This window comes from Chlorocebus sabaeus, chromosome 7 (genome assembly GCF_047675955.1).
Source record: "Chlorocebus sabaeus isolate Y175 chromosome 7, mChlSab1.0.hap1, whole genome shotgun sequence".
Taxonomy (NCBI): Eukaryota; Metazoa; Chordata; class Mammalia; order Primates; family Cercopithecidae; genus Chlorocebus; species Chlorocebus sabaeus.
Window position 1 is genome coordinate 66,295,202 of NC_132910.1, and position 21,051 is coordinate 66,316,252.

The 21,051-nt window shown below is 36.0% G+C and overlaps 1 protein-coding gene across 2 annotated transcripts in view; it reads right to left on the minus strand.

Moving 5' to 3' along the window:
- Nucleotides 1–222: 222 nt before the first annotated feature.
- The window catches only part of LOC103236155 (N-deacetylase and N-sulfotransferase 4), a 290,410-nt gene continuing 269,581 nt past the window's right edge, over nt 223–21,051 (minus strand). The window contains exons 9-14 of one of the 2 annotated variants that reach the window (XM_007999644.3): nt 20,284–20,407; nt 18,214–18,388; nt 11,896–12,066; nt 6,114–6,223; nt 2,256–2,358; nt 223–385 (exon numbers count right to left, since the gene is read on the minus strand). In XM_007999644.3, coding sequence (XP_007997835.1) covers nt 266–385; nt 2,256–2,358; nt 6,114–6,223; nt 11,896–12,066; nt 18,214–18,388; nt 20,284–20,407 — 803 coding nt within the window. In that variant the 3' untranslated portion in view covers nt 223–265. The remainder of the gene's footprint in view (nt 386–2,255; nt 2,359–6,113; nt 6,224–11,895; nt 12,067–18,213; nt 18,389–20,283; nt 20,408–21,051) is intronic. The other variant, XM_073017826.1, reaches the window with a different exon arrangement.

A 21,051-nucleotide genomic window follows, 5' to 3' on the forward strand; every position in this document is an offset into this window, starting at 1 on the left:
ACTGGGCAGTGCTATGATCTATACACTAGAAACTGGATAATGCCACAAACCCCCACATTATCTCCCAGAAGCTTACACAGGGATTGATGCTAGTAATTGTCAATGCGTGCATATATAACAGTTTTCATTTTATGAAAAAAGCTGAAGGAAATTTATTCACACAGTTCTTTGTTGACAATCACAAGTGCTTAAGAATAAAGGTTGTGGATTTTTTTTTTTTCAAACACTAAAAGTATCTTGAGAGGCTTGGTTCTTGTCTCCAGTGCTATCTCACTTTCTGCAGTTCCTGTCTCAGCCATGATGGCAGAGGCTGCCCCAGTCTGTGTAGCAGTTTGGATAGTTCCACGTTATGATCTCGGTAGTAATTAGAGAGGAAAGTTCTAGACTGGAAAGAAAAAAAAGAAGAACTTGAAAAAAGCTCTTCGTTTCATCAAACAGGATTTTGTATTCTATATTTCTTAAGGAATATATCTACTGCAATATAAGTGTCTACAACATATTATATTTCTTGTATTTTTCCTCAAATATCAGTTATTTTTACCTTTTGAAAATATTTGGCGAATGTGTGGCTACAAAATAGAAATAGGACCAGGGTATCTTATGCGGCTTATCTGTCATTACAGCACATATTCATTGTGGGATATATGAAGTCTACACAGAAAGAAAAAACGATGACAGGAGTATAATACTAGAGATAAATGAGATAAGGACCGCATGAGGAATGAAATTTATAGAAGTAAGATAGATAAACTGACATACATTTTTTGAAAGTTGGCTCATAATATAAAAATTAAATGTGAGCATAATCATAAAAACTAAAATTCACTATTACAAACAATAACTTGCAATATTATGCACAATTTTTATACATTTACTCAGAGCTGAAATATATTTTTTTAGTCACTGAGAGCTTTAGGCTTCCAAAATATTATAAGGTCTCTGAAACCTGATCCTTTTTACAATGCTCATGTTTCTAATCATGTTGCAGAGATGGGCCATTATTAGAGAAATGCTAAAAAAATATAAAACATATCAATGGTTTTAGTTCTATAGTTATCTTTCATCTACACAGATTTCCGGAAAACAGGACATTTGCTATTGGACTTTCTTCCCGGGTGTCATTTATCTCATATTATAGCCCAACTGGCAGCGTTCCATCTGTTTGATAAAATTAGAGATGAACACTTTTTCTGTTGCTGGCATAGGTAACAATGGCTCCTTCATTGTTTTCCGTTTGGTCCAAGTTGCACCATCTCTCTTAATCCCTTCTCAATATTTTAACACAAATGGTCTTTTTCCACATAAAACTCCCTTAGCAACTTTTGTGTATACTGTGAAAATGGATTTAAGACAACTATATTTCATCTTGGACCATTCACCAGGTATTTCATTATGTTTCTTCCCTTAAACCAGATTGTAAACACTTCACATTTTGGATAAGATGTTTATGGTAGTAGTGGGAACATTACATTTATTTCTTGGTGGATTAAAGTGATTTCTGAAACCCTTTTGAAATTATTGAGTTCAAAAATGTAGCTTAAGGACCTTCTGGTACATCTATTTCCATAGTAACCCATGGATCATCTGCATCGCACTTTGCCCACCTTGCCGTAAGAGAAATATGTATGATACCTGGCTGAGCCAATTGCTGACTGGTTTTCCAAGCCTGTTCTACAAGATAAGGCATTTCTTCTCATATCCTCACTTCTATTGAAATATTTTCCTGCCATTTTCTGGTTTCGTTTGTCATTGTTTTATGTTTTTATGTCCCTATTACAAATCAGTGGATATAACTAATTTATTTATCCTGTAATAAATCTGGGTTCACAATTGTTTTGTCTTTGTATTCTTTCCATTGCTTAGTCCAGTTCCACCTGTGATGTAGGCCTTGAATATCTGTATTGAATATATAATAATGATGCTTTAATATTTTATCCAAAATCACTTGTTTAGTAAACTAAGTGCTTTACATTTGGAAATGAGTCACTTTTTAGTAAATATTTATGTTTGAATTGCATTCAAACAGCAAAGAATTTCTAGGAATGTATATTAATCCTTAATACCTATCTATCGATCTCTATCTATCTATCTATCTATTATCTATGTATCAATTATCTCTATCATCCTCTAAGTATATACAATTATTAATTGCAAAGAAAGAGCAGAGAAAGGAAGCAAATTTCTTGTTACTAGTTTTGAAATAGCTGTTTGCAAATATTTTTGCTAGAGTAATTCAAAGATCAAGAAAATATTACCTCTGGATCCATAGGTGGATATTTTCGGCCTTTGCTTTTTCCAAGGCATTTTGTCTTTCCTCCTTCCAGTAATTGACACCAAAATCCCTTTTGGGGATCAAACCTACAATACATAAAACATATAATGATTACAAATTGTATGCAGAATTTTCAGTGAGACAGCCTCACCAATTGAATAAAGGAAATGTATTTTTGTATGCCCATTGATTTAATTTAATTCATTTTTCCAGATATTTATTTAGCTGATTTGAGAGAGGCTAAACTGAGATGAAAGAAGCTATATGTTATTATGCATTTTAAGTAGCTGTACTCTAATGAATAAAAGAAATAGATCCTTAGTTTAATTTTACATTAAATTTTCAACTTAAGTTCCTTAGCTTACGTATGAATTCATAAAAGATCAAAGACCAATAACTAAAATTACAGCCCAAATATAAATGAACTTTAGGATACTTTATTTACTTATTGAGGTGATTTCAAAGATATGTTAACAAATTTATTTGAAATCATTCACTGGTATACATTAAAGGGGTTGAATGTAATGTAGGTATAGTTCTGTGAATATAAACGTGAATTAAAGTTTTCAATTTAGAAAATATTGCATTTTTTATAGTTCAAAATGCCTACACTTTTCAAAAAACAAATTAGAAGTGTAAAAATAAAGTGGAAGATTAGACAACCTCTTATTTCTCTTGTTGAACGCAGATACTCCGTTAGATAATTCAGGTACCCATATTCTTAAAGAAAACTCTAATGCTGTTTTGCTCCCATAGCTGCCCTGAGTTACAAAAGAAAGGATGTGTGGCCTAATTCTTTTTTAAAAGTCAAATATATAAGAATTTTTGTTTAGGACTAACAGGAGAGGAAAAATGGAAGAATGAACCAAATAAGAAGGGAAATTTTAAGTTCATTACTACGGGACTTGCTGCATGCATAAAACTTCGAAAAGGTTTGCATTTTTGTTGCTCAGCAGATGTTTTAGAAGGATGAAGCATAATTGACTGGGATGTAAAGTTAATTAGTTGCAGAATATTTTGTTGCCCTGGGCCCATTCCTATAATACCGGTGCACCTGCAATTTGCTTCTGCACATATGTGAATTCATTTAGGGGGAGAGGGAAGTTTTCTTCACAGTTCCCTGCCCAACCTATTATTAAAGACCTGAACCTTGCAGTCCAAGTTGTCCTAGTACATGTTGTAAATTAAAATTAAATACATCACTAGTTAAATGGATAAAAGAAAGACAGAGTCATTTCCAACCTGGACTTCTCAATCTGCTCTCTGCCTATCACAGTCCTTTCTCCTGTTTTCATTAATTTCCCAAGAGGAAAGACAATTCAGCGTGCTGTATAAAATGAGATGAGGAAGTTGGCATAACAGTGCCCCTAAACATTGTTTTCTGCCTCAGGATGAGAATATTTAACTGCATTAAGGTAAAATACAACCCTGGCAGCAAAGCCAACATATTTATACACATGCTGAGAGCATCTCCTTTGCTCTCAGGTAGGGCCATGGTCTCAGGATGGGCTGTGGTCTCTCCTTGTTTTCCACAGCAGCTGTTGTGAGGCACAGCTTAATACAATCAGAGAAAGGACAGCCATCCAGAATACTGAGTCATTTTTTTTCTTAGATAGGGTTGTCATAACCTTGAATCTACATGATTTTGCTGTACTGGTTTCATTTATTGCATTGGCAACTTCATATGCCTTAAGTCTAACAAAGGACATTTATCCTCTCTAAGTTACATCAATTCATTGCTTTATGGTTTTACTTTAGTAGGCATGAAATTGTGCAATTAAGATGCAAAATCTTCCTCAATATAACTGTTAGGCAACTTCTAGCACATGAGTTGGTTGTGGTTTGAGTTTTTTTATTCTACTGAACATCACTATAGTTATTAATTTTTGTGATGTGTGAAACATATTAAAACCATATATTTTGTACTTGTTTGCAATCTCTCCTTCAAAAGTGTAATTTTACAGGTTTATTGAACCATAAGCAACTATTTGTCATAAACAGGATAGAAACATTACCTCAACTACTGCTGAGAGGCAGGGAAAAAAAGCCAACATCAGTAACTATTAATACAAACATATTATAGGAAGCTTTGTTTACTTAATTAACAGGAATATGCCTTGTGTTGTTGTTATTTCCATGTGTAGGTAAAAACTTCATTAAGCTTGTTTTAGTGGATAAGGAACAACCCAATCTTATTACTGCTTTTCCTGTTCCTCTGTTAGCCTCTCTAATTGTCTAATTGCTGATTCTAATCTGCTGTGAAATGGGAAATTATAAAATTGTGCTTGTTAGAATTTTATCTAAAATTTAACAGGTTTTGTATCAGACTTTGTGGGAGAGGCTTTTATGAGTAAAGTACAATCTCTTTTAAGGTATCTTCTGGCTGCCTGTTTTTGTTTGTCATTTTGCTTCTTTTACATTTCTCCTCATTTTTAATTATAAACATATATGGTTTTATTTTCCCAAGATGACAGCAATCATATCTCCCATCCCACATTATTTCCCACTGTTGATGTTGCCCCACCCCATCAAGAGGTGCTGTCTTGTTTTTCTCCCCTTGGATTTAGACTGGCTTTACTGACTATTATAACAAGTAGAATGTAGCCTAAGTTAAACTGTGTGACTTGCAGGTCTAGGTTAGAGAAGGACTTGGCTATCTTGGACCACATGCTCCCTTGACTTATTGCTCCCTCTTGGAACACAGCCACCACAGTGTGAGAAAGCCAAGTCATCCAGGAGGCCTCATGGACAGTCACCAACCCACTGATCTCAGCCTTTGAGCCATGCCAGTCCAGGATTCAGAGATGTGAGTGAAGGAGACTCCAGATGATTTCAGGTCCCAGTCATCTGAGTCAAAGCCAGATATTCAAGTCTTCCAGGCTGTGGCTCTAAACATCATGAGCAAAGACAAGCCATCCTTCTGTATCCTATCTAATTCCTACCCACAGATTCCATGAGCATAATAAAATAATGGTCATTATAAGCCACTAGGCTTTGGGATGGTTTGTCATGCGACAATAAATAGCTGGAACAGTATACATTATATTTGGTTATAAATAATTTAATAAATACAGAATAAAACACGAATATGCTCATTTCCCAATTCTGCCCTAAATATTGCATTTCATTTCTAAACTGTAAATTATGTGAAAGAGGAGACAATATCTTTTTCATCTTTGTAACCTAAATTTCTCAGACACTTTCTGCACAGGTAGGCAAGTAAAAAATTTACTTAATCAAACTGGTACAGAGAAAACTCACAAAAAGAAGAATTTACAATAATATAAAATATACTTTATGAAATAAAGTATTTCTGGTATTTAAAAGAGAAACACTATATGGCCGGGTGTGGTGGCTCACGCCTGTAATCCCAGCACTTTGGGAGGCTGAGGTGGGCGGATCACGAGGTCAGGAGATCAAGACCATCCTGGCTAACACGGTGAAACCCCGTCTCTACTAAAAATACAAAAAATTAGCCGGGCAAGGTGGCGCCTGCGTGTAGTCCCAGTTACTCGGGAGGCTGAGGCAGGAGAATGGCGTGAACCCGGGAGGCGGAGCTTGCAGTGAGCCGAGATCGCGCCACGACACTCCAGCCCGGGCGACAGAGGGAGACTCCATCTCAAAAAAAAAAAAATAATAATAATAATAATAAAAAATAAAAATAAATAAATAAATAAAAAAGAAACACTACATGATTGATGAGGAGATTCCTTTGATTGCTTGCAGGTAGCATAGGATGTATAAATTCTATCTAGTATTAATGATGTTATATACACACCTACCAGTGATAATTTATGATGGCAAATAATGGAAATGAAATCAAGCATGACAATAGACTCACGTTAGTGCTTCGGAGTAATTATAATGAGATGTAACTCCCAGAAACTTCTGGACTTCATCCATCACAGTAGCTGGGTCAGATCTCAGCTGCTGTCCATCAATAATTAGCAACTGTAAAGTCAGAAATAGTCACTTCGTGAAGAACAAAATTAAATTGAATAGACTGATGCCTTCCTTTACATGGTGTTGCATTCAAAAATTAGATCAGTGTGGATGGGAAGCAAATATGCCCTACTTAGAATACATTTGAATGTTTATTATTCTTCCATCCTTCCACATAAACAATAAGGTTTGCCATAGGCATCATTTCTTGTGAATTATCAAGTTGTCGCCCTTAACTTGCTTTTTGTAAATCAGAAGTAAACATAGACACTTTCTTGATTTAGTACTTCAGTAGAAACATAATTTTCCATTTGTTGTGTGATCAGATAATTATCCAGCCTGCCAAATTCCTATTAGCTGACCCTGGAGCTTAGGGCTCAGAAATAGTGGTCGTCCAAATGAAAGTCACTCATGTAATCTTAAAAAAACAAGACAGAGGGAGGAGGGAAATGTTTGTCCCTGCCTTACTGATCATTGGATCACTGCCCTAGAATATCATACTTGTCAAAGGAATACTGGAAAAGACCAGGCACAGTGGCTCACACTGGTAATCCCAGCACTTTGGGAGGCCCAGGCGGGTGGATCACTTGAGGTCAGGAGTTCGAGACCAGCCTGACCAACAAGGTGAAACCCTGTATCCACTAAAAATACAAAAATTAGCCAGGTGTAGTGGCAGACACCTGTTGTCCCAGCTACTTGGGAGGCTGAGACAGGAGAATTACTTGAACCCAGGAGGCCAAGGTTGCAGTGAGCCAAGATCACGCCACTGCATTCCAGCCTGGGTGATGGAGCGAGACTCCGTCTCCAAAAAAAAGGAATACTGGAAAAAGGTCAATGGTAAGGCCCAGCTACTAGGGTTTCAACTTGCCCTGAGCTGGAAGACAGAATGTAAAATTATGCTTTTTTCGTTATGTCTCTGCCAGGTTTTGATATCAGAATGATGCTGGCCTTATAAAATGAGTTAGGGAGGAGTCCCTCCTTGTACCTCTGGTAGAATTCAGCTGTGAAGCAGTCCGATCCTGTCTTTTGTTTGTCTGTTTTTGGTATTTTTGGTGGTAGGCTCTTAATTACTGCCTCAATTTTAGAACTTGTTATTGGTCTATTCAGGGATTTGACTTCTTCCTGGTTTAGTCTTGGGAAGGTGTATGTGTCCAGGAATTTCTTCTAGATTTTCTAGTTTATTTGCATAGAGGCATTTATAGTATTCTCTGATGATAGTTTGTATTTCTGTGGGATCAATGGTAATATCCCCTTTATCATTTTGTATTATGTCTATTTGATTCTTCTCTCTTTTCTTCTTCATTAGTCTAGCTAGTGGTCCATGTATTTTCTTAATCTTTTCAAAAAAACCAGCTCTTGGATTCATGGATTTTTTGAAGGGTTTTTCGTGTCTCTATCTCCTTCAGTTCTGCTCTAATTTTCTAATTTTACTTATTTGTCTTCTGCTAGCTTTTGAATTTGTTTGCTCTTGCTTCTCTAGTTCTTTTAATTATGATGTTAGAGTGTCGATTTTAGATCTTTCCAGCTTTCTGTTGTTGTCATTTAGTGGTATAAATTTCCCTCTTAACACTGCTTTACCTGTGTACCAGTGATTCTGGTACATTGTCTCTTTATTCTCATTTGTTTCAAAGAACTTCTTTATTTCTGCCTTAATTTTGTTATTTATCCAGTAGTCATCCAGGAGCAGGTTGTTCAGTTTCCATGTAGTTGTGTGGTTTCGAGTGAGTTTCTTAATCTTGAGTCATAATTTGATTGCACTGTGGTCTGAGAGACTGTTTATGATTTCCATTCTTTTGCACTTGCTGAGGAGTGTTTTACTTCCAATTACATCGTCAATTTTAGAATACATGCTATATGGTGCAGAGAAGAATGTATGTTCTGTTGATTTGGAGTGGAGAGTTCTGTAGATGTCTATTAGGTCCACTTACTCCAGAGCTGAGTTCAATTCCTGGATATCCTTGTTAATTTTCTGTCTCATTGTTCTGTCTAATATTGACAGTGCAGTGTTAAAGTCAACCACCCACCATTATTTTGTGGGAGTCTGAATGTCTTGTAGGTCTCTAAGAACTTGTTATATGAATCTGGGTGCACCTGCATTTGGTGCATATATATTTAGGACAGTTAGCTCTTCTTGTTGTGTTGATCCCTTTACCATTATGTAATGCCCTTCTTTGTCTTTTTGGATCTTTGATGGTTTAAAGTCTGTTTTATCAGAGACTAGGATTGCAACCTATGCATTTTTTTTTTTTTTTGGCTTTCCATTTACTTTGTAAATATTCCTCCATTCGTTTATTTTAAGCATATGTGTGTCTTTGCATGTGAGATGGGTCTCTTGAATATAGCACACTAATGGGCCTTGACTATCTGATTTGTCAATCTGTGTCTTTGAATTTGGGCATTTAGCCCATTTACGTTTAAGGTTAATATTGTTATGTGTGAATTTGAATCTGTTATCATGATGCTAGCTGGTTATTTCGTACATTAGTTAATACAGTTTCTTCATAGTGTCATTGGTCTTTATATTTTGATATGTTTTTGCAGGGCTGGTGCAGTTTTTTCCTTTCTATTTTGAGTGCTTCTATCAGGAGCTCTTGTAAGGCAGGCCTGGTGGTGACAAAATCCCTCAGTATTTGCTTCTCGTTAAATAATTTTATTTCTCTTTTGCTAAGAAGCTTAGTGTGGCTGAATATGAAATTCTTTTTTCTGTTTGAAAATTCTTTTCTTTAAGGATGTTGAATATTGGTCCCCACTCTCTTCTGGCTTGTAGGGTTTCTGCAGAGATCTGCTGTTAGTCTGATGGACTTCCCTTTGTAGGTAACCTGACCTTTCTCTCTGGATGCCCTTAACATTTTTTTCTTCATTTCAACCTTGGAGAATCTGACGACTATGTGTCTTAGGGTTGGTCTTCTCATGGAGTATCTTAGTGGTGATCTCTGTATTTCCTGAATTTGAATGTTGGCCTGTCTTGCTAGGTAAGGGAAGTTCTCCTGGATAATATCCTGAATTGTGTTTTCCAACTTGGTTCCATTCTTCCTGTCACATTCAAGTACAACAATCAATTGTAGCTTTGGTCTTTTCACATAGTCCCACATTTCTTGGGGGCTTCGTTCATTCCTTTTTATTCTTTGTTCTCTAATCTTGTCCTCACACCTTATTTCAGTAAGTTGATCTTCAATCTCTGATAGCTTTTATTCTGCTTGGTCGATTTGGCTATGGATACTTGTGTATGCTTCACAAAGTTCTCATGCTGCATTTTTTAGCTCCTTTAGGCCATTTAGGTTCCTCTCCAAACTGGTTATTCTAGTTAGCAGTTCCTGTAACACTTATCAACTTCTTAACTTCTTTGTATTGGGTTACAACATGTTCCTTTAGCTGATAGGAGTTTGTTATTACCCACCTTCTGAAGCCTATTTCTGTCAATTCATCAATCTCATTCTGTGTCCAGTTTTGTGCCCTTGCTGGAGAGGAGTTGCAATCATTTGGAGGAGAAGAGGCATTCTGTTTTTTGAAATTTTCATCATTTTTGTACTGGTTTTTCCTCATCTTCATGGATTTATCTACCTTTGATCTTTGGGGCTGATATCGTTTGGATGGGGTTTTGTGTAGCAGTACTTTATGTTGATGTTTCATATGGAACCAAAAAAGAGCCCGTATAGCCAAGACAATCCTAAGCAAAAAGAACAAAGCTGGAGGCATCATGCTATCTGACTTTAAACTATACTACAAGGCTACAGTAACCAAACAAACATGGTACTGGTACCAAAACAGATATACGGACCAATGAAACAGAACAGAGGCCTCAGAAATAACACCACACATCTACAACCATCTGATCTTTGACAAATCTGACAAAAACAAGCAATGAGGAAAGGATTCCCTATTTAATAAATGGTGTTGGGAAAACTGGCTAGCCATATGCAAAAAATTGAAACTGGACCCCTTCCTTACACTTTATACAAAAATTAACTCAAGATGGATTAAAGATTTAAGCGTAAGACCTAAAACCATGAAAATCCTAGAAGAAAACCTAGGCAATACCACTCAGGACATAGGAATGGGCAAAGACTTCATGACTAAAACACCCAAAGCAATGGCAACAAAAGCCAAAATTAACAAATGGGATCTAATTAAACTAAAGAGCTTGCACGCAGCAAAAGAAACTATCGTCAGAGTGAGCAGGCAACCTACAGAATGGGAGAAAATTTTTGCAATCTATCCATCTGACAAAGGGCTAATATCCAGAATCCACAAGGAACTTAAACAAATTTACAAGAAAAAAAACAATCTCATCAAGAAGTGGGCAAAGGATATGAACAGACACTTCTCAAAAGAAGACATTTATGCAATCAACAAACATGGAAAACAGCTTATCATCACTATTTATTAGAGAAATGCAAATCAAAACCACAATGAGATACCATCTCATGCCAGTTAGAATGGTGATCATTAAAAAGTCAGGAAATAACAGACGCTGGAGAGAATGTGGAGAAATAGTAATGCTTTTACATTGTTGGTGGAGCATAAGTTAGTTCAACCATTGTGGAAGACAGTATGGCAATTCCTCAAGGATTTAGAGCCAGAGCTACCATTTGACCCAGCAATCCCATTACCGGGTATATACCTAAAAGATTATAAATCATTCTAATATAAAGTCACATGCACATGTATGTTCATTGCAGCACTATTCACAATAGCAAAGACTTGGAACCAACACAATGCCCATCAATTTTAGACTAGATAAAGAAAATATGGCACACATATACCATGGAATACTATGCAGACATAAAAAAGGATGAGTTCATGTCCTTTGCAGGGACATGGATGAAGCTGGAAACCATCATTGTCAGCAAACTAACACTGGAACAGAAAACCAAATACCACATGTTCTCACTTATAAGTGGGAATTGAACAATGAGAACATATAGGCACAGGGAGGGGAACATCACACACTGTGTCCTGTCAAGGGTGTGGGGCAAGGCGAGGGATAGCATTTGGAGAAATATCTAATGTAGATGATGGATTGATGGGTGCAGGGAACCACCATGGAACATGTATACTTATGTAACAAACCTGCATGTTCTGCACACATAGCCCAGAACTTAAAAGTTTTTTTTTTTTTTTAAAGATCAATACAAAACAAAAACAAATATGGATGCCTTTTTTCAAATCCTTATTTCTTGGTCTATCTCATGTTCCTGTAGCCATTATAACGCTCCCCAATTGGCAGCCTAGTGAATGAACTTCTTTCCTTATAAGGGCCATACAGAACAAACATCATGTAGTTATCTGCATGTGGTGTTTCGTAAAGCTGTTGTCTAACTGGCTGTTGTACTGGTAGTTGGGAGTTGTTGCCTGTAAATCACATGATGTCTCCTGTGGAGAACTTATCACTCTGAGACTAGCTACTATTCAAAAGAAGATTGCAAGAATGTGTTTTAGAGATATTTATCATGTTAATATATTAATAAAATTAAAAATGTAAAATGCACATTTCTTCCTTACTTATAACTGTCTCTGATTATAAATCACCATCTGTGGCAATGTTCATTCACATTTTCTGCTTGTCAGTGCATCACAATCATGATAAACACAAGAAAGTAATTTCAGGACATTATGATAAAATATAAAATTTCAGGACATTATAATAAAATAAACAGAAGAAAGTAATTTCAGGACATTACCTGAGAAGTAGCAAAGTAAGTTAGCCATCTTTCTATGTGGATTGCATACCATCCAGGTACTAGGCATCTTCTCTGCAAAGTTTTTAAGTCAGATGGAGCCCAATGTCCTGCTGAAATAACTTCATAGAAATTGAACCTCAGAGCAGCTGGATCTTCATGTGATCGTTGGTGCTTTAACAAGAAAGTCAATTGTAAAGTTAGTTTTTTCAATGCCTGTGTAGATATGCATATGTGTATAGGTGAGCACATGCATGTGTGTGCTTGGTGTGTGTGTATAAGTGTGTGGGTCCTTTATGTCACAAAAGAATAACAAATTAAATACTTAATTTTAGAATAAAAAAATGAACGAAATGAAATAGAATGACAACTGCATACACTGGAACACCCATTGGCATACTGTTTATTTTAAAGTAAGTTAAAGTACAAGCCTTCACTATATATCAAGTGGTATGCACATAAACTTGTAGTTATATGTCTAAAGTGGTTAGGTGCAAGGCAGAGATAGAATGTGAGGATTTTCTTCATGGATATTATTAAGAATGAGAAGACGTCAGAGACCAGACAAATCAAGCCTGATGAAAAAATTAGATTTTGCAAGAACAGTCTTTTTGAGAGTAGTCATACATGTTTCTTGGGCCATCATTTCATTACAGCCATTCCCTCAGATTCTAACATTTTCCCAATACCCCTGTGTAGCAGGTGCTATGGGTACAGAGAAAGCTGCTGTCCATTTCTCATGCTTGTTTAGGTGTCATATTCATATTGATGTCACCCAAGGTCCTTTCTGTTTGCTCTCACATGGGTTTCTACCTAAACCTGCTAATTTACGAATACTGCTTCACTTCTACTTTTCAGTATCAAATCCTGAGTCACATCAAACTATCATTGGTCAAACAGGAGACAGCCCAGCTCAGTGAGAGATAAATTTAACAGTCAATACAATTTAACAAGCATTATTTAAGCTTCTTTCCAGAACAAAGATCTGAGATAGATCCTGGAGATAAAAAGACATAAGACACAACCACTCTCTTCAAAGAAATCAGATCTAGTGTGGGAGACAATAGATAGGAATAAAGTTGTATATTTGACATATTTGATTAGAGGTGGAAGTTACTTGCTGTGACAGCCAGATCAGTAAGTGATTAATTCTGACTGCAGCATGAAAGGAGTTTTCAACGGTTGAAGCTTTTGAGCTAAAATGTAAGGAGAAAGATTGGGAGAATCAGAAAAAACAAAACAAAACAAAACACCAAACACATATGAAAACTAAGAGTACTTCATCATCTAAGGTAAGTTTGAGCGAAGGTAGATGAGGTGTGTGGGAATAAGTGTTGTGAGACTTCTGAAAGTGAATTTGAAGAAATTCTAGCATAGGGTAAAGGTGGAAGTATACTGGTCCCTGCTTATGACTGTGTAATGGCTGGCCTTATGTGTGAGTGATGGATCTTATGTGTGAGTTAAAAATAAAAATAACTAGAAAAGTAAAGATAATTAGGAAATGGTGAATGGTTAAAGAATAATTAATAAGTGGCACACACTTTTGAAGTCCTCTCACTGTTGTATATTTAATGATATTTTTACATGTGTATACCTTATGCTGAGTATATAGATTATATAACTCATTTTAACAAAATGTGTAGAAATTACATAATTTCAATAAAGAATAAGAAACACACTACACACATATTTAATACAGTAATGCTAAAAGGTCTACCTCAAGCAGTGATCATATGAAACTGTACTTAATCTGTTCTATATTGACTTATGCCAGTTTAGCACCAACTTTTCTTTATTTCCTGCAGCTAAGTAGATTAGCATAAAAATATGGCCATGAAGTCACAAAGGGACATATTTTATGGAAAAATAGCACTATAGCTCCTCTGCGAGGTCCATTATAAAAATGTGGGGTAGAAATTACAGTGGCAGGTGACATTTGTAGGAGTTTCTGAATTATACCTGCTGAGCTTTGGATTTATGGTATTTACTGAATAGATGGGACTAGCTAAGTAATAGGCTACATTATTTTGAAATGTGGAGCAGTGTGGGGCCCTACTCACTGCAATACAGCAATAAAAAAGTATTATCAGAAAAAATAATTCCTTTCAAACCTGTATGTATGTTCAAAGAATTTATTTGAAAAAGTAAGCTCAGAGAGGCACATACATCGTAAAGATTCGCTTTTACTGAACTGGTTTAATCTATGTGAAAAAAAAGATTCACTTAAATCTGCTCTAAGTGGTGACCATGCTAGCGAAATGTTCGACGTTTTTCTCAGTTGCTTAAATTCAAAACTTTAAGGCTTCACATTTTAATGCTTTTGGTCTACTGAAAAAATAAGTTTATCTAGCTTTGCAATGAGTGTTCACAAAGTGAGAAAGACATAATTCTTGTACCTTATGGGAAATACTGACTCATGGATTAGATAAATTCTGATGGTAGTTTATAAATTTTGCTTCCAATCTAAGTTTTAGATCCCAACTACTTGCCTTCCAGTTTGCAATGTCACATTTTTCTATACATCAGTATTTGTTTTCAGTAATACATTTTTTATTAAACAAATTTTGAAAAATCAAGAAAAAGAAGGGAAAAAAAGAAATTACTTGTTATCCTACTACATCCTTCAAAAATTTCCTTTTAGTATTCTTTATTTTGGTATTAATTTGTATATGCACTAAATTTGTGCATACGCAAAATGCACTCACATCGTTGGGATTTTGGTATATAATACAGTGTTACCATCATAACTTCAAGATTACCAACTTGTATTAGGCCATCATTGCTGTAGGCGAATTCACATTTCTGTTATCAGCTTTATCCCACCACTGTATGATGATTTCATATCCTCTTTTTTCTCCTCTTCTCAAACTACTATGTCCTGAAACTATCACCGTCTTTTCATCAGATTAACTCATTCCAGGCGACCATCACAGTCACTTCAATTTTTCTATCTCAGGCCTTTAGATTTACCAGTGTCTACATTCTTCCCCTCTTCTATCCCTTAAGTTTCAACCCAGGGATTCTTAAACATAGGCCTGTTGATAGAATACAGTGTGTCTATGGACTTGGATCAGCAAAAGAAAAAAAAAGAAAAACGACAAAAATACTCTTTGTGCAGGGCACGGTGGCTCACGCCTGTAATCCCAGCACTTTGGGAGGCCGAGGCGGGCGGATCACGAGGTCAGGAGATTGGGCAAAATACGGTGAAAACCCGTCTCTACTAAAAAAACAAAAAATTAGCCAGGCATGGTGGCAGGTGCCGTAGTCCCAGCTACTTGGGAGGCTGAGGCAGGAGAATGGTGTGAACCTGGAAGGGGGTGGTTGCAGTGAACCAAGATCAGGCCATTGCACACGAGCCTGGGTGATAGAGCCAGACTCCATTAAAAAACAAAAACAAAAACAAACAAACAAAAAGCTTTTTGTTTTCAGTAATTACTGAATGGAATGAATATAGACAACAGCCACGGTATTTATTGTACTGTGGTTGTGATTTTACCACCAATAAAAATCAGTTATTTTATATCCCATTACTGTTGTCTTAGATATATCAAAATGTTGCTTATGGTCACTACTATTTCAAAGTTATTATAGTACTAGACTCATCATTAGAACTTACCATATAATGATTTAATTAAAAAGTTTGTTACTGATTGAAAAAGTATTTCACATTAACATAGCAGTTTATTTTGTATATATATTTAGTTTCATGCTTTTAAAATATATTTTTGAAACACTCGTAGGAACCATCAGACAGCTAGAAGAATCCCAACACAAGAAAAGTTAAGAACTCGGAATGGAGGCAGGGCTGCCACTGGTCTCACCATCTAAGCCATTTTCTATAGCCATTCTTTCCTGTATCTTCACAGAATTAGTTACCTATTTTCTCCTCTGGGCCTTTAACCTCTCTTTTTCTTTGGAAATGACTTATCATATCACCACTACTACAGACGATGTTTTCTCAATTCCACTTCTACTTCTATGTAATAAACCAGTGTCTTGTTTTACCCCTTCAAAATCACATTTTTGGAGTCTTTCGCAAGTGCTGCCTCTATTTCTTACCCCCAATTACTTCTTTCTTCACCAAAATCCGTCTGGTTTTGCTCTTTTTTACTCTTTTGGTAAGGGCTCCACTTCCCTACACATCTTTCGCTTTGCCTAACGGTTTGATTTTTTAGCAGTTTTTGGAATTGTCGCCACCCCTCCATCTAGCAGTACTCCCTTCCCTTCGATTCAGTGCCACTGCACTCCTGAATATTTTTTTCTTCTATTTTGGCTATATTTTCTTATCTTTCTTGGCACCTCATCCTGCTCTGCACTTTTCATCTCTAAATTCTTTCCTTAGGGTGATTTCACCATTTACATGGCCATGGCTTCATACCTCTGCTTCACAAACATCTGTCTCTAACTCAGACCTCTTCCAGAGTGTCAGCTGACTTTACTGTTCTTTTGATAATGAACGGTTTCATTCACCATGATCATAATCTACACTTTTTTGGTCCCCACCTCCCACCCCACTCCACCCCCTCCTGTATACTGCAACGATTCTTTTTTCATGGGAATGTGTGGCCATCATCTAGGTGCCCAGATTGGAAATTTGTTTCATCCCTGACACTATGTTCTCACCAAATTCTCTTGATTTTAATGTTTAAATATCTCTGAATACTTATTCTTCATTCAGCTTCTACTTACCATTTTTGTCTACACCACTTCCATATCTCAGTAGGTCTATTGCAATAGCCTCAAGTGTGATTTCTCCAAAGAGTCATTTGTCCTATTCCAGTTTCCTCAAATAGCAGATAATTCGATGTATTGCAAGAGAAAATCTGGTAGTCACACACTGGCTACCGTTTTTCAAAGGCTTTCAGTTGCTCAACAAATGGCAGCAGCCAAATGGTTCTAGCCCTAGTTTGCCTCTCAGCTTTGAGTCCTATAGGTCTCTACCTAGGATTTTCCCACAAGCCACATGAAATTCTTTTAGCTTTTTAAATGTGCCATGATTCTTTATATTCAATGCATTTAACATATACTATATCCTCTACTCCACCTTCCTTCTATTCTCACTCAGGGAATATGTACTTGTCCTTCAGTTTTAGGTCTTAAGTTTATTTTCTTACACCATGCTTTCAGAGCACCTCTACACACTTCCTCACAGTATTTAGATAATGTTTAATTACATATCACCAGGATTACTTAATATCTACACATTAGACAAACAACTTTTAATTACTATTTTGTTAATTAAAACCATAGTTAAATGTTACTGCAGAATATTCCATTTTAGTATGACACAAATCTATATCAATGGACACTTTCCTCTTGTTATTATTTTTGTAGATGGTACTGCAATGTTCCTAAATATTTGTCCATCCTTTTGAAGTTTCCCTTATGATCTATTATAGAAGGGGAATCACATCACCGAAAGATCTTTATACCCTTTTTTGGAACTATTACCAAATGAAATTTCAGAAAATATCCCAAGTGTACCTTCTATTGGAACACTTGAGAACCTTTGTAATCACTTTCTTGCCAGCATAGAAAAACATCACAATTGTTGTCAAGATATTAAAAAAAGAATGGGCTGGACTTGGTGGCTCATGCCTGTAGTCCCAATATTTTGGGAGGCTGAGGTTGGTGGATTGCTTCAGCCCAGGAGTTCAAGACCAGCCTGGGCAACATGGTGAAACCCCATCTCTAAAAAAAATACAAAACAAATAGGCAGGTGTGGTGGTGTGTGCCTGTAGTCTCAGTTACTTGGGAGGCTGAGGCAGAAGGATCACTTCAGTCCAGGAGGTAGAGGCTGCAGTGAGCTATGATCACGCCAATGCACGCTAGCCTGGGTAATAGAGTGAGACCTGGTCTCCAATTAGGTTGATTATTTTTCACATAAATTGTTGGACAGTTTTGTGTGTGTGTGTGATTGTTTAGCTGTGCCTTTTGTTCATTTTGCTCATTTTTCTACTGTGATATTTTATTTATTTATTAACTTGGAGGAAACTTTTACAAAATAAAGGCACTATGCCATTTACCATTTATTTGTTACTCTAGATACTGACTTTTAAATTTGCTAACTGTTGATAAATCAACATTCTACATGTTTATATAGCTTAAGAAATCTATTAATTCTTTGATGATGTGTGATTTTTAAATAATTATTTTATGCCTGAAAGTCCTTATTTCTCATATTTTTTTTGGTGGGGGGTTGGGGTTCAGAAATTCTTATACTTGACTTTTCATATGTTTGGGTTCTGTGCTGGTTATTTGTCACTGCCTTCATTTAAGCTATAACAAAATGCTTTTAGCAGATTTTTTTACTGACCATACCTGGTACCAAGAGTATGCCCTGTCTGAGGGGTCAATAAGGATGGCGATGATCTTGGCTTTGGGGACAAGAGATGCAGCTCGTTTGGGAGCTTCCTCCGAATGGAAGTAATTAGCACTCTTTTCAAACAGAAAGTCACTTGTAGTATTGGATGGTGTAGGGAAAAAGTCCATATACCTGAAGGCAGAGAAAGACAACTAATTAATCTGAAAATAATTTTTCTTGCCGTACTCTGAATGTGAAATAATTGGAACATTTTAATATTCATTTATAGCTATTTCTGATTATTATGCTGTTACAGTTTAAATAATAAATATTATATACACATTGAACGTGAAGACAACCCAAAATATTCCTGTTCTAATGACCCATTTTGGGCATGGGAAAGAGTGAGGTGAAATAAGGGTCAAAGGAAAAGTACTATACATTTGGGCTGATGTTCTGTGCTGTAAAAAGCCAATTCGAGAAATACCATTTGCCCGTGGCAAACAGCAAATTACACTATACTGTTTAGTTGATATTGAAAGCAGTAAATTTATGTTTGCAAATTTGAATGCAGAAATTCTTCAGTGAGATTAAAGTTCACAAGACAGAAAGATGTGTACGTCTGAATAGCTATAAAATACCAACCATTTTAGGGCATGGCGGTTCTCTTCCTTCTGAATTTCTTCATAATTTGTAGTATATGTAGCAATGTGAACACAGTATAGTCTATCTAGAGTAATTAAGGGGCTATTTCCTGCCAGTTGATCCTGTGGTGCCTCAGTAGGTTCCCTCCTCCATATGCTGTCAGAACGCTCCTCTGCGTGCGGATTATGGAATCAATATGTTCTGAGGTTAATTCAGTACAAGTCTTTAATTATGTGTGTAACCCTCCTTACAGCTCATCACTTCTCTCACCCTCAAATGTTCTAGAAATAAATAATGAGAGCAATTAAGAATTCATATAAGACACTTATTTCCCTCTTTGACATTTGTTATTATGTTTCCCAAATGTGGAGTGGTGAAGAGTCTCATCTATATTCCTGCTAAACAATTTGTGTTCCATTTGGACTCACAGATCAGAGAAAATTGCCGTTCTGCTTTTAATAACCTGCATACAATTCCAAAGGTTATTTAGCCTTTTTAAAGTAAGGTAAGATATAATCTCCTAGCTACAGAGCTGACACATCTCTAACCACAATGTCAAACTTGATCTGCTCACCGGTATTGCACCTGCCCAACCCTGATCCTAGCTGTACCTTAAAAAAATGTGTCTTTCATTGCAAACAAGTTCATGCATGATGATGACACACAAACTTACATGCTGCAGATGTGTGCATTGAGGGGAATTTTCCTCAGGTGAGATTTGCTTTATTTACCTGTGAACTAGAAATTAAATTCAGGACCACGTTTTCTTGAAAAATTGGGATAGAGCTAGAAAAAATCACCAGAGTGAAAATCATTTCCAATATCAGGTTTATTCTATTTTAGTTTAGGGGAAATACTGTGATTTTGTTTTTTTCATAATTTACCACATGTTACTTAATATTTATTTTATGTACGTGTGTGACTAGAATTGATATGGTTTTGAAACTGTGCTGTTATTATTTGCATGACAAGTATCAGCCTATATTATAACAAAACTTATAGGTTTATGTGGTTAATGAAGATACATGTCACGAATTATAAAATAAAACAAACTACTGATTTATTTGTTGCCTCAAACATTGTTGTGAAAACAAATTATGTGTTCAGAAAAAAAATTAGGCACAGTTAAATAATGCTATGCTTAAAGAGAATTTTAAATACCCTTATGAATAATCCTGATGAAATATATCCCATAATGTTCTTTATTCAATCATATTAATTTAGCAGAAAAATATTATCATTATTGCACTGTCCAAATCACATTATAGGCAACACTGATTAAACATATCATCATTATAAATTAATTTCTAATTCACTGTGGTAGAATTGAGCATAACAAATTTATCCTGTAATTATGCAGATGCCACACATACATCTGTAATTGCTCTGCAGTGATTGAGCATGTGTTAATAATGGAATTTATTTTTCGTTACTTTTCTTACCAGTCTATTCCCTTGTGATAGTTGTTGCCATTAAAGAACTGAACTTCCTCAAATGTCTTTGGACTAGGGAGATTGCTGATGATTGAAGGATGCATTAGAAGAAATAAATAAAGTGCAGTTGTTCCTATTACAAAAAAAAAAGAAGGCAAAAAGTTATATGGTAATAAGAGACAACATATTATTTTAGCATATTTTTGCTCAAAAAAGAATATTAAAATAATCAACGATTTTCCAGTGTCAAAACGAGTTCCTTAAAATCTATTAGGTGCATTCCATGCAGTCACAATCTAAGTGTTCTATTATTAGTCTGGCATGATTCTGTTTATCAAAATGCCTGAGTTAATATTAACACATGGCCAAAGTGAAGCAGAATGATGATGCAGTAGTGTGGCACTGCGGAAGTCATGCAGCTCAACTTTCCTCCTGGAGTCAGGTGAGTGGCTAAAGCATGAAGGGCATGAATCCCTCTGTCTCCATCTTTATCGTTAAGCACAGTACCTTAACTGGTGGGTCTTCAATTAGCATTGAAATTCAGATGAATGAAATCAAACTATTCAACAGAAGTTGACATGCTACTCTGAGTATGGTCCGGAAGTAACTCTTGATTAAGAAAACACATTTGCTACCCTCAGTGAACTTAAAGTCCATGTGTGGACTTGGATAAGTACACAAGTAATTGTGATGTAGTGTGACAGGTGCCATAATGAGAGAAGACCAGAGTATATTTCTAATATATGAGAAAATGGGAGATTTAGACTTGGGAAATCA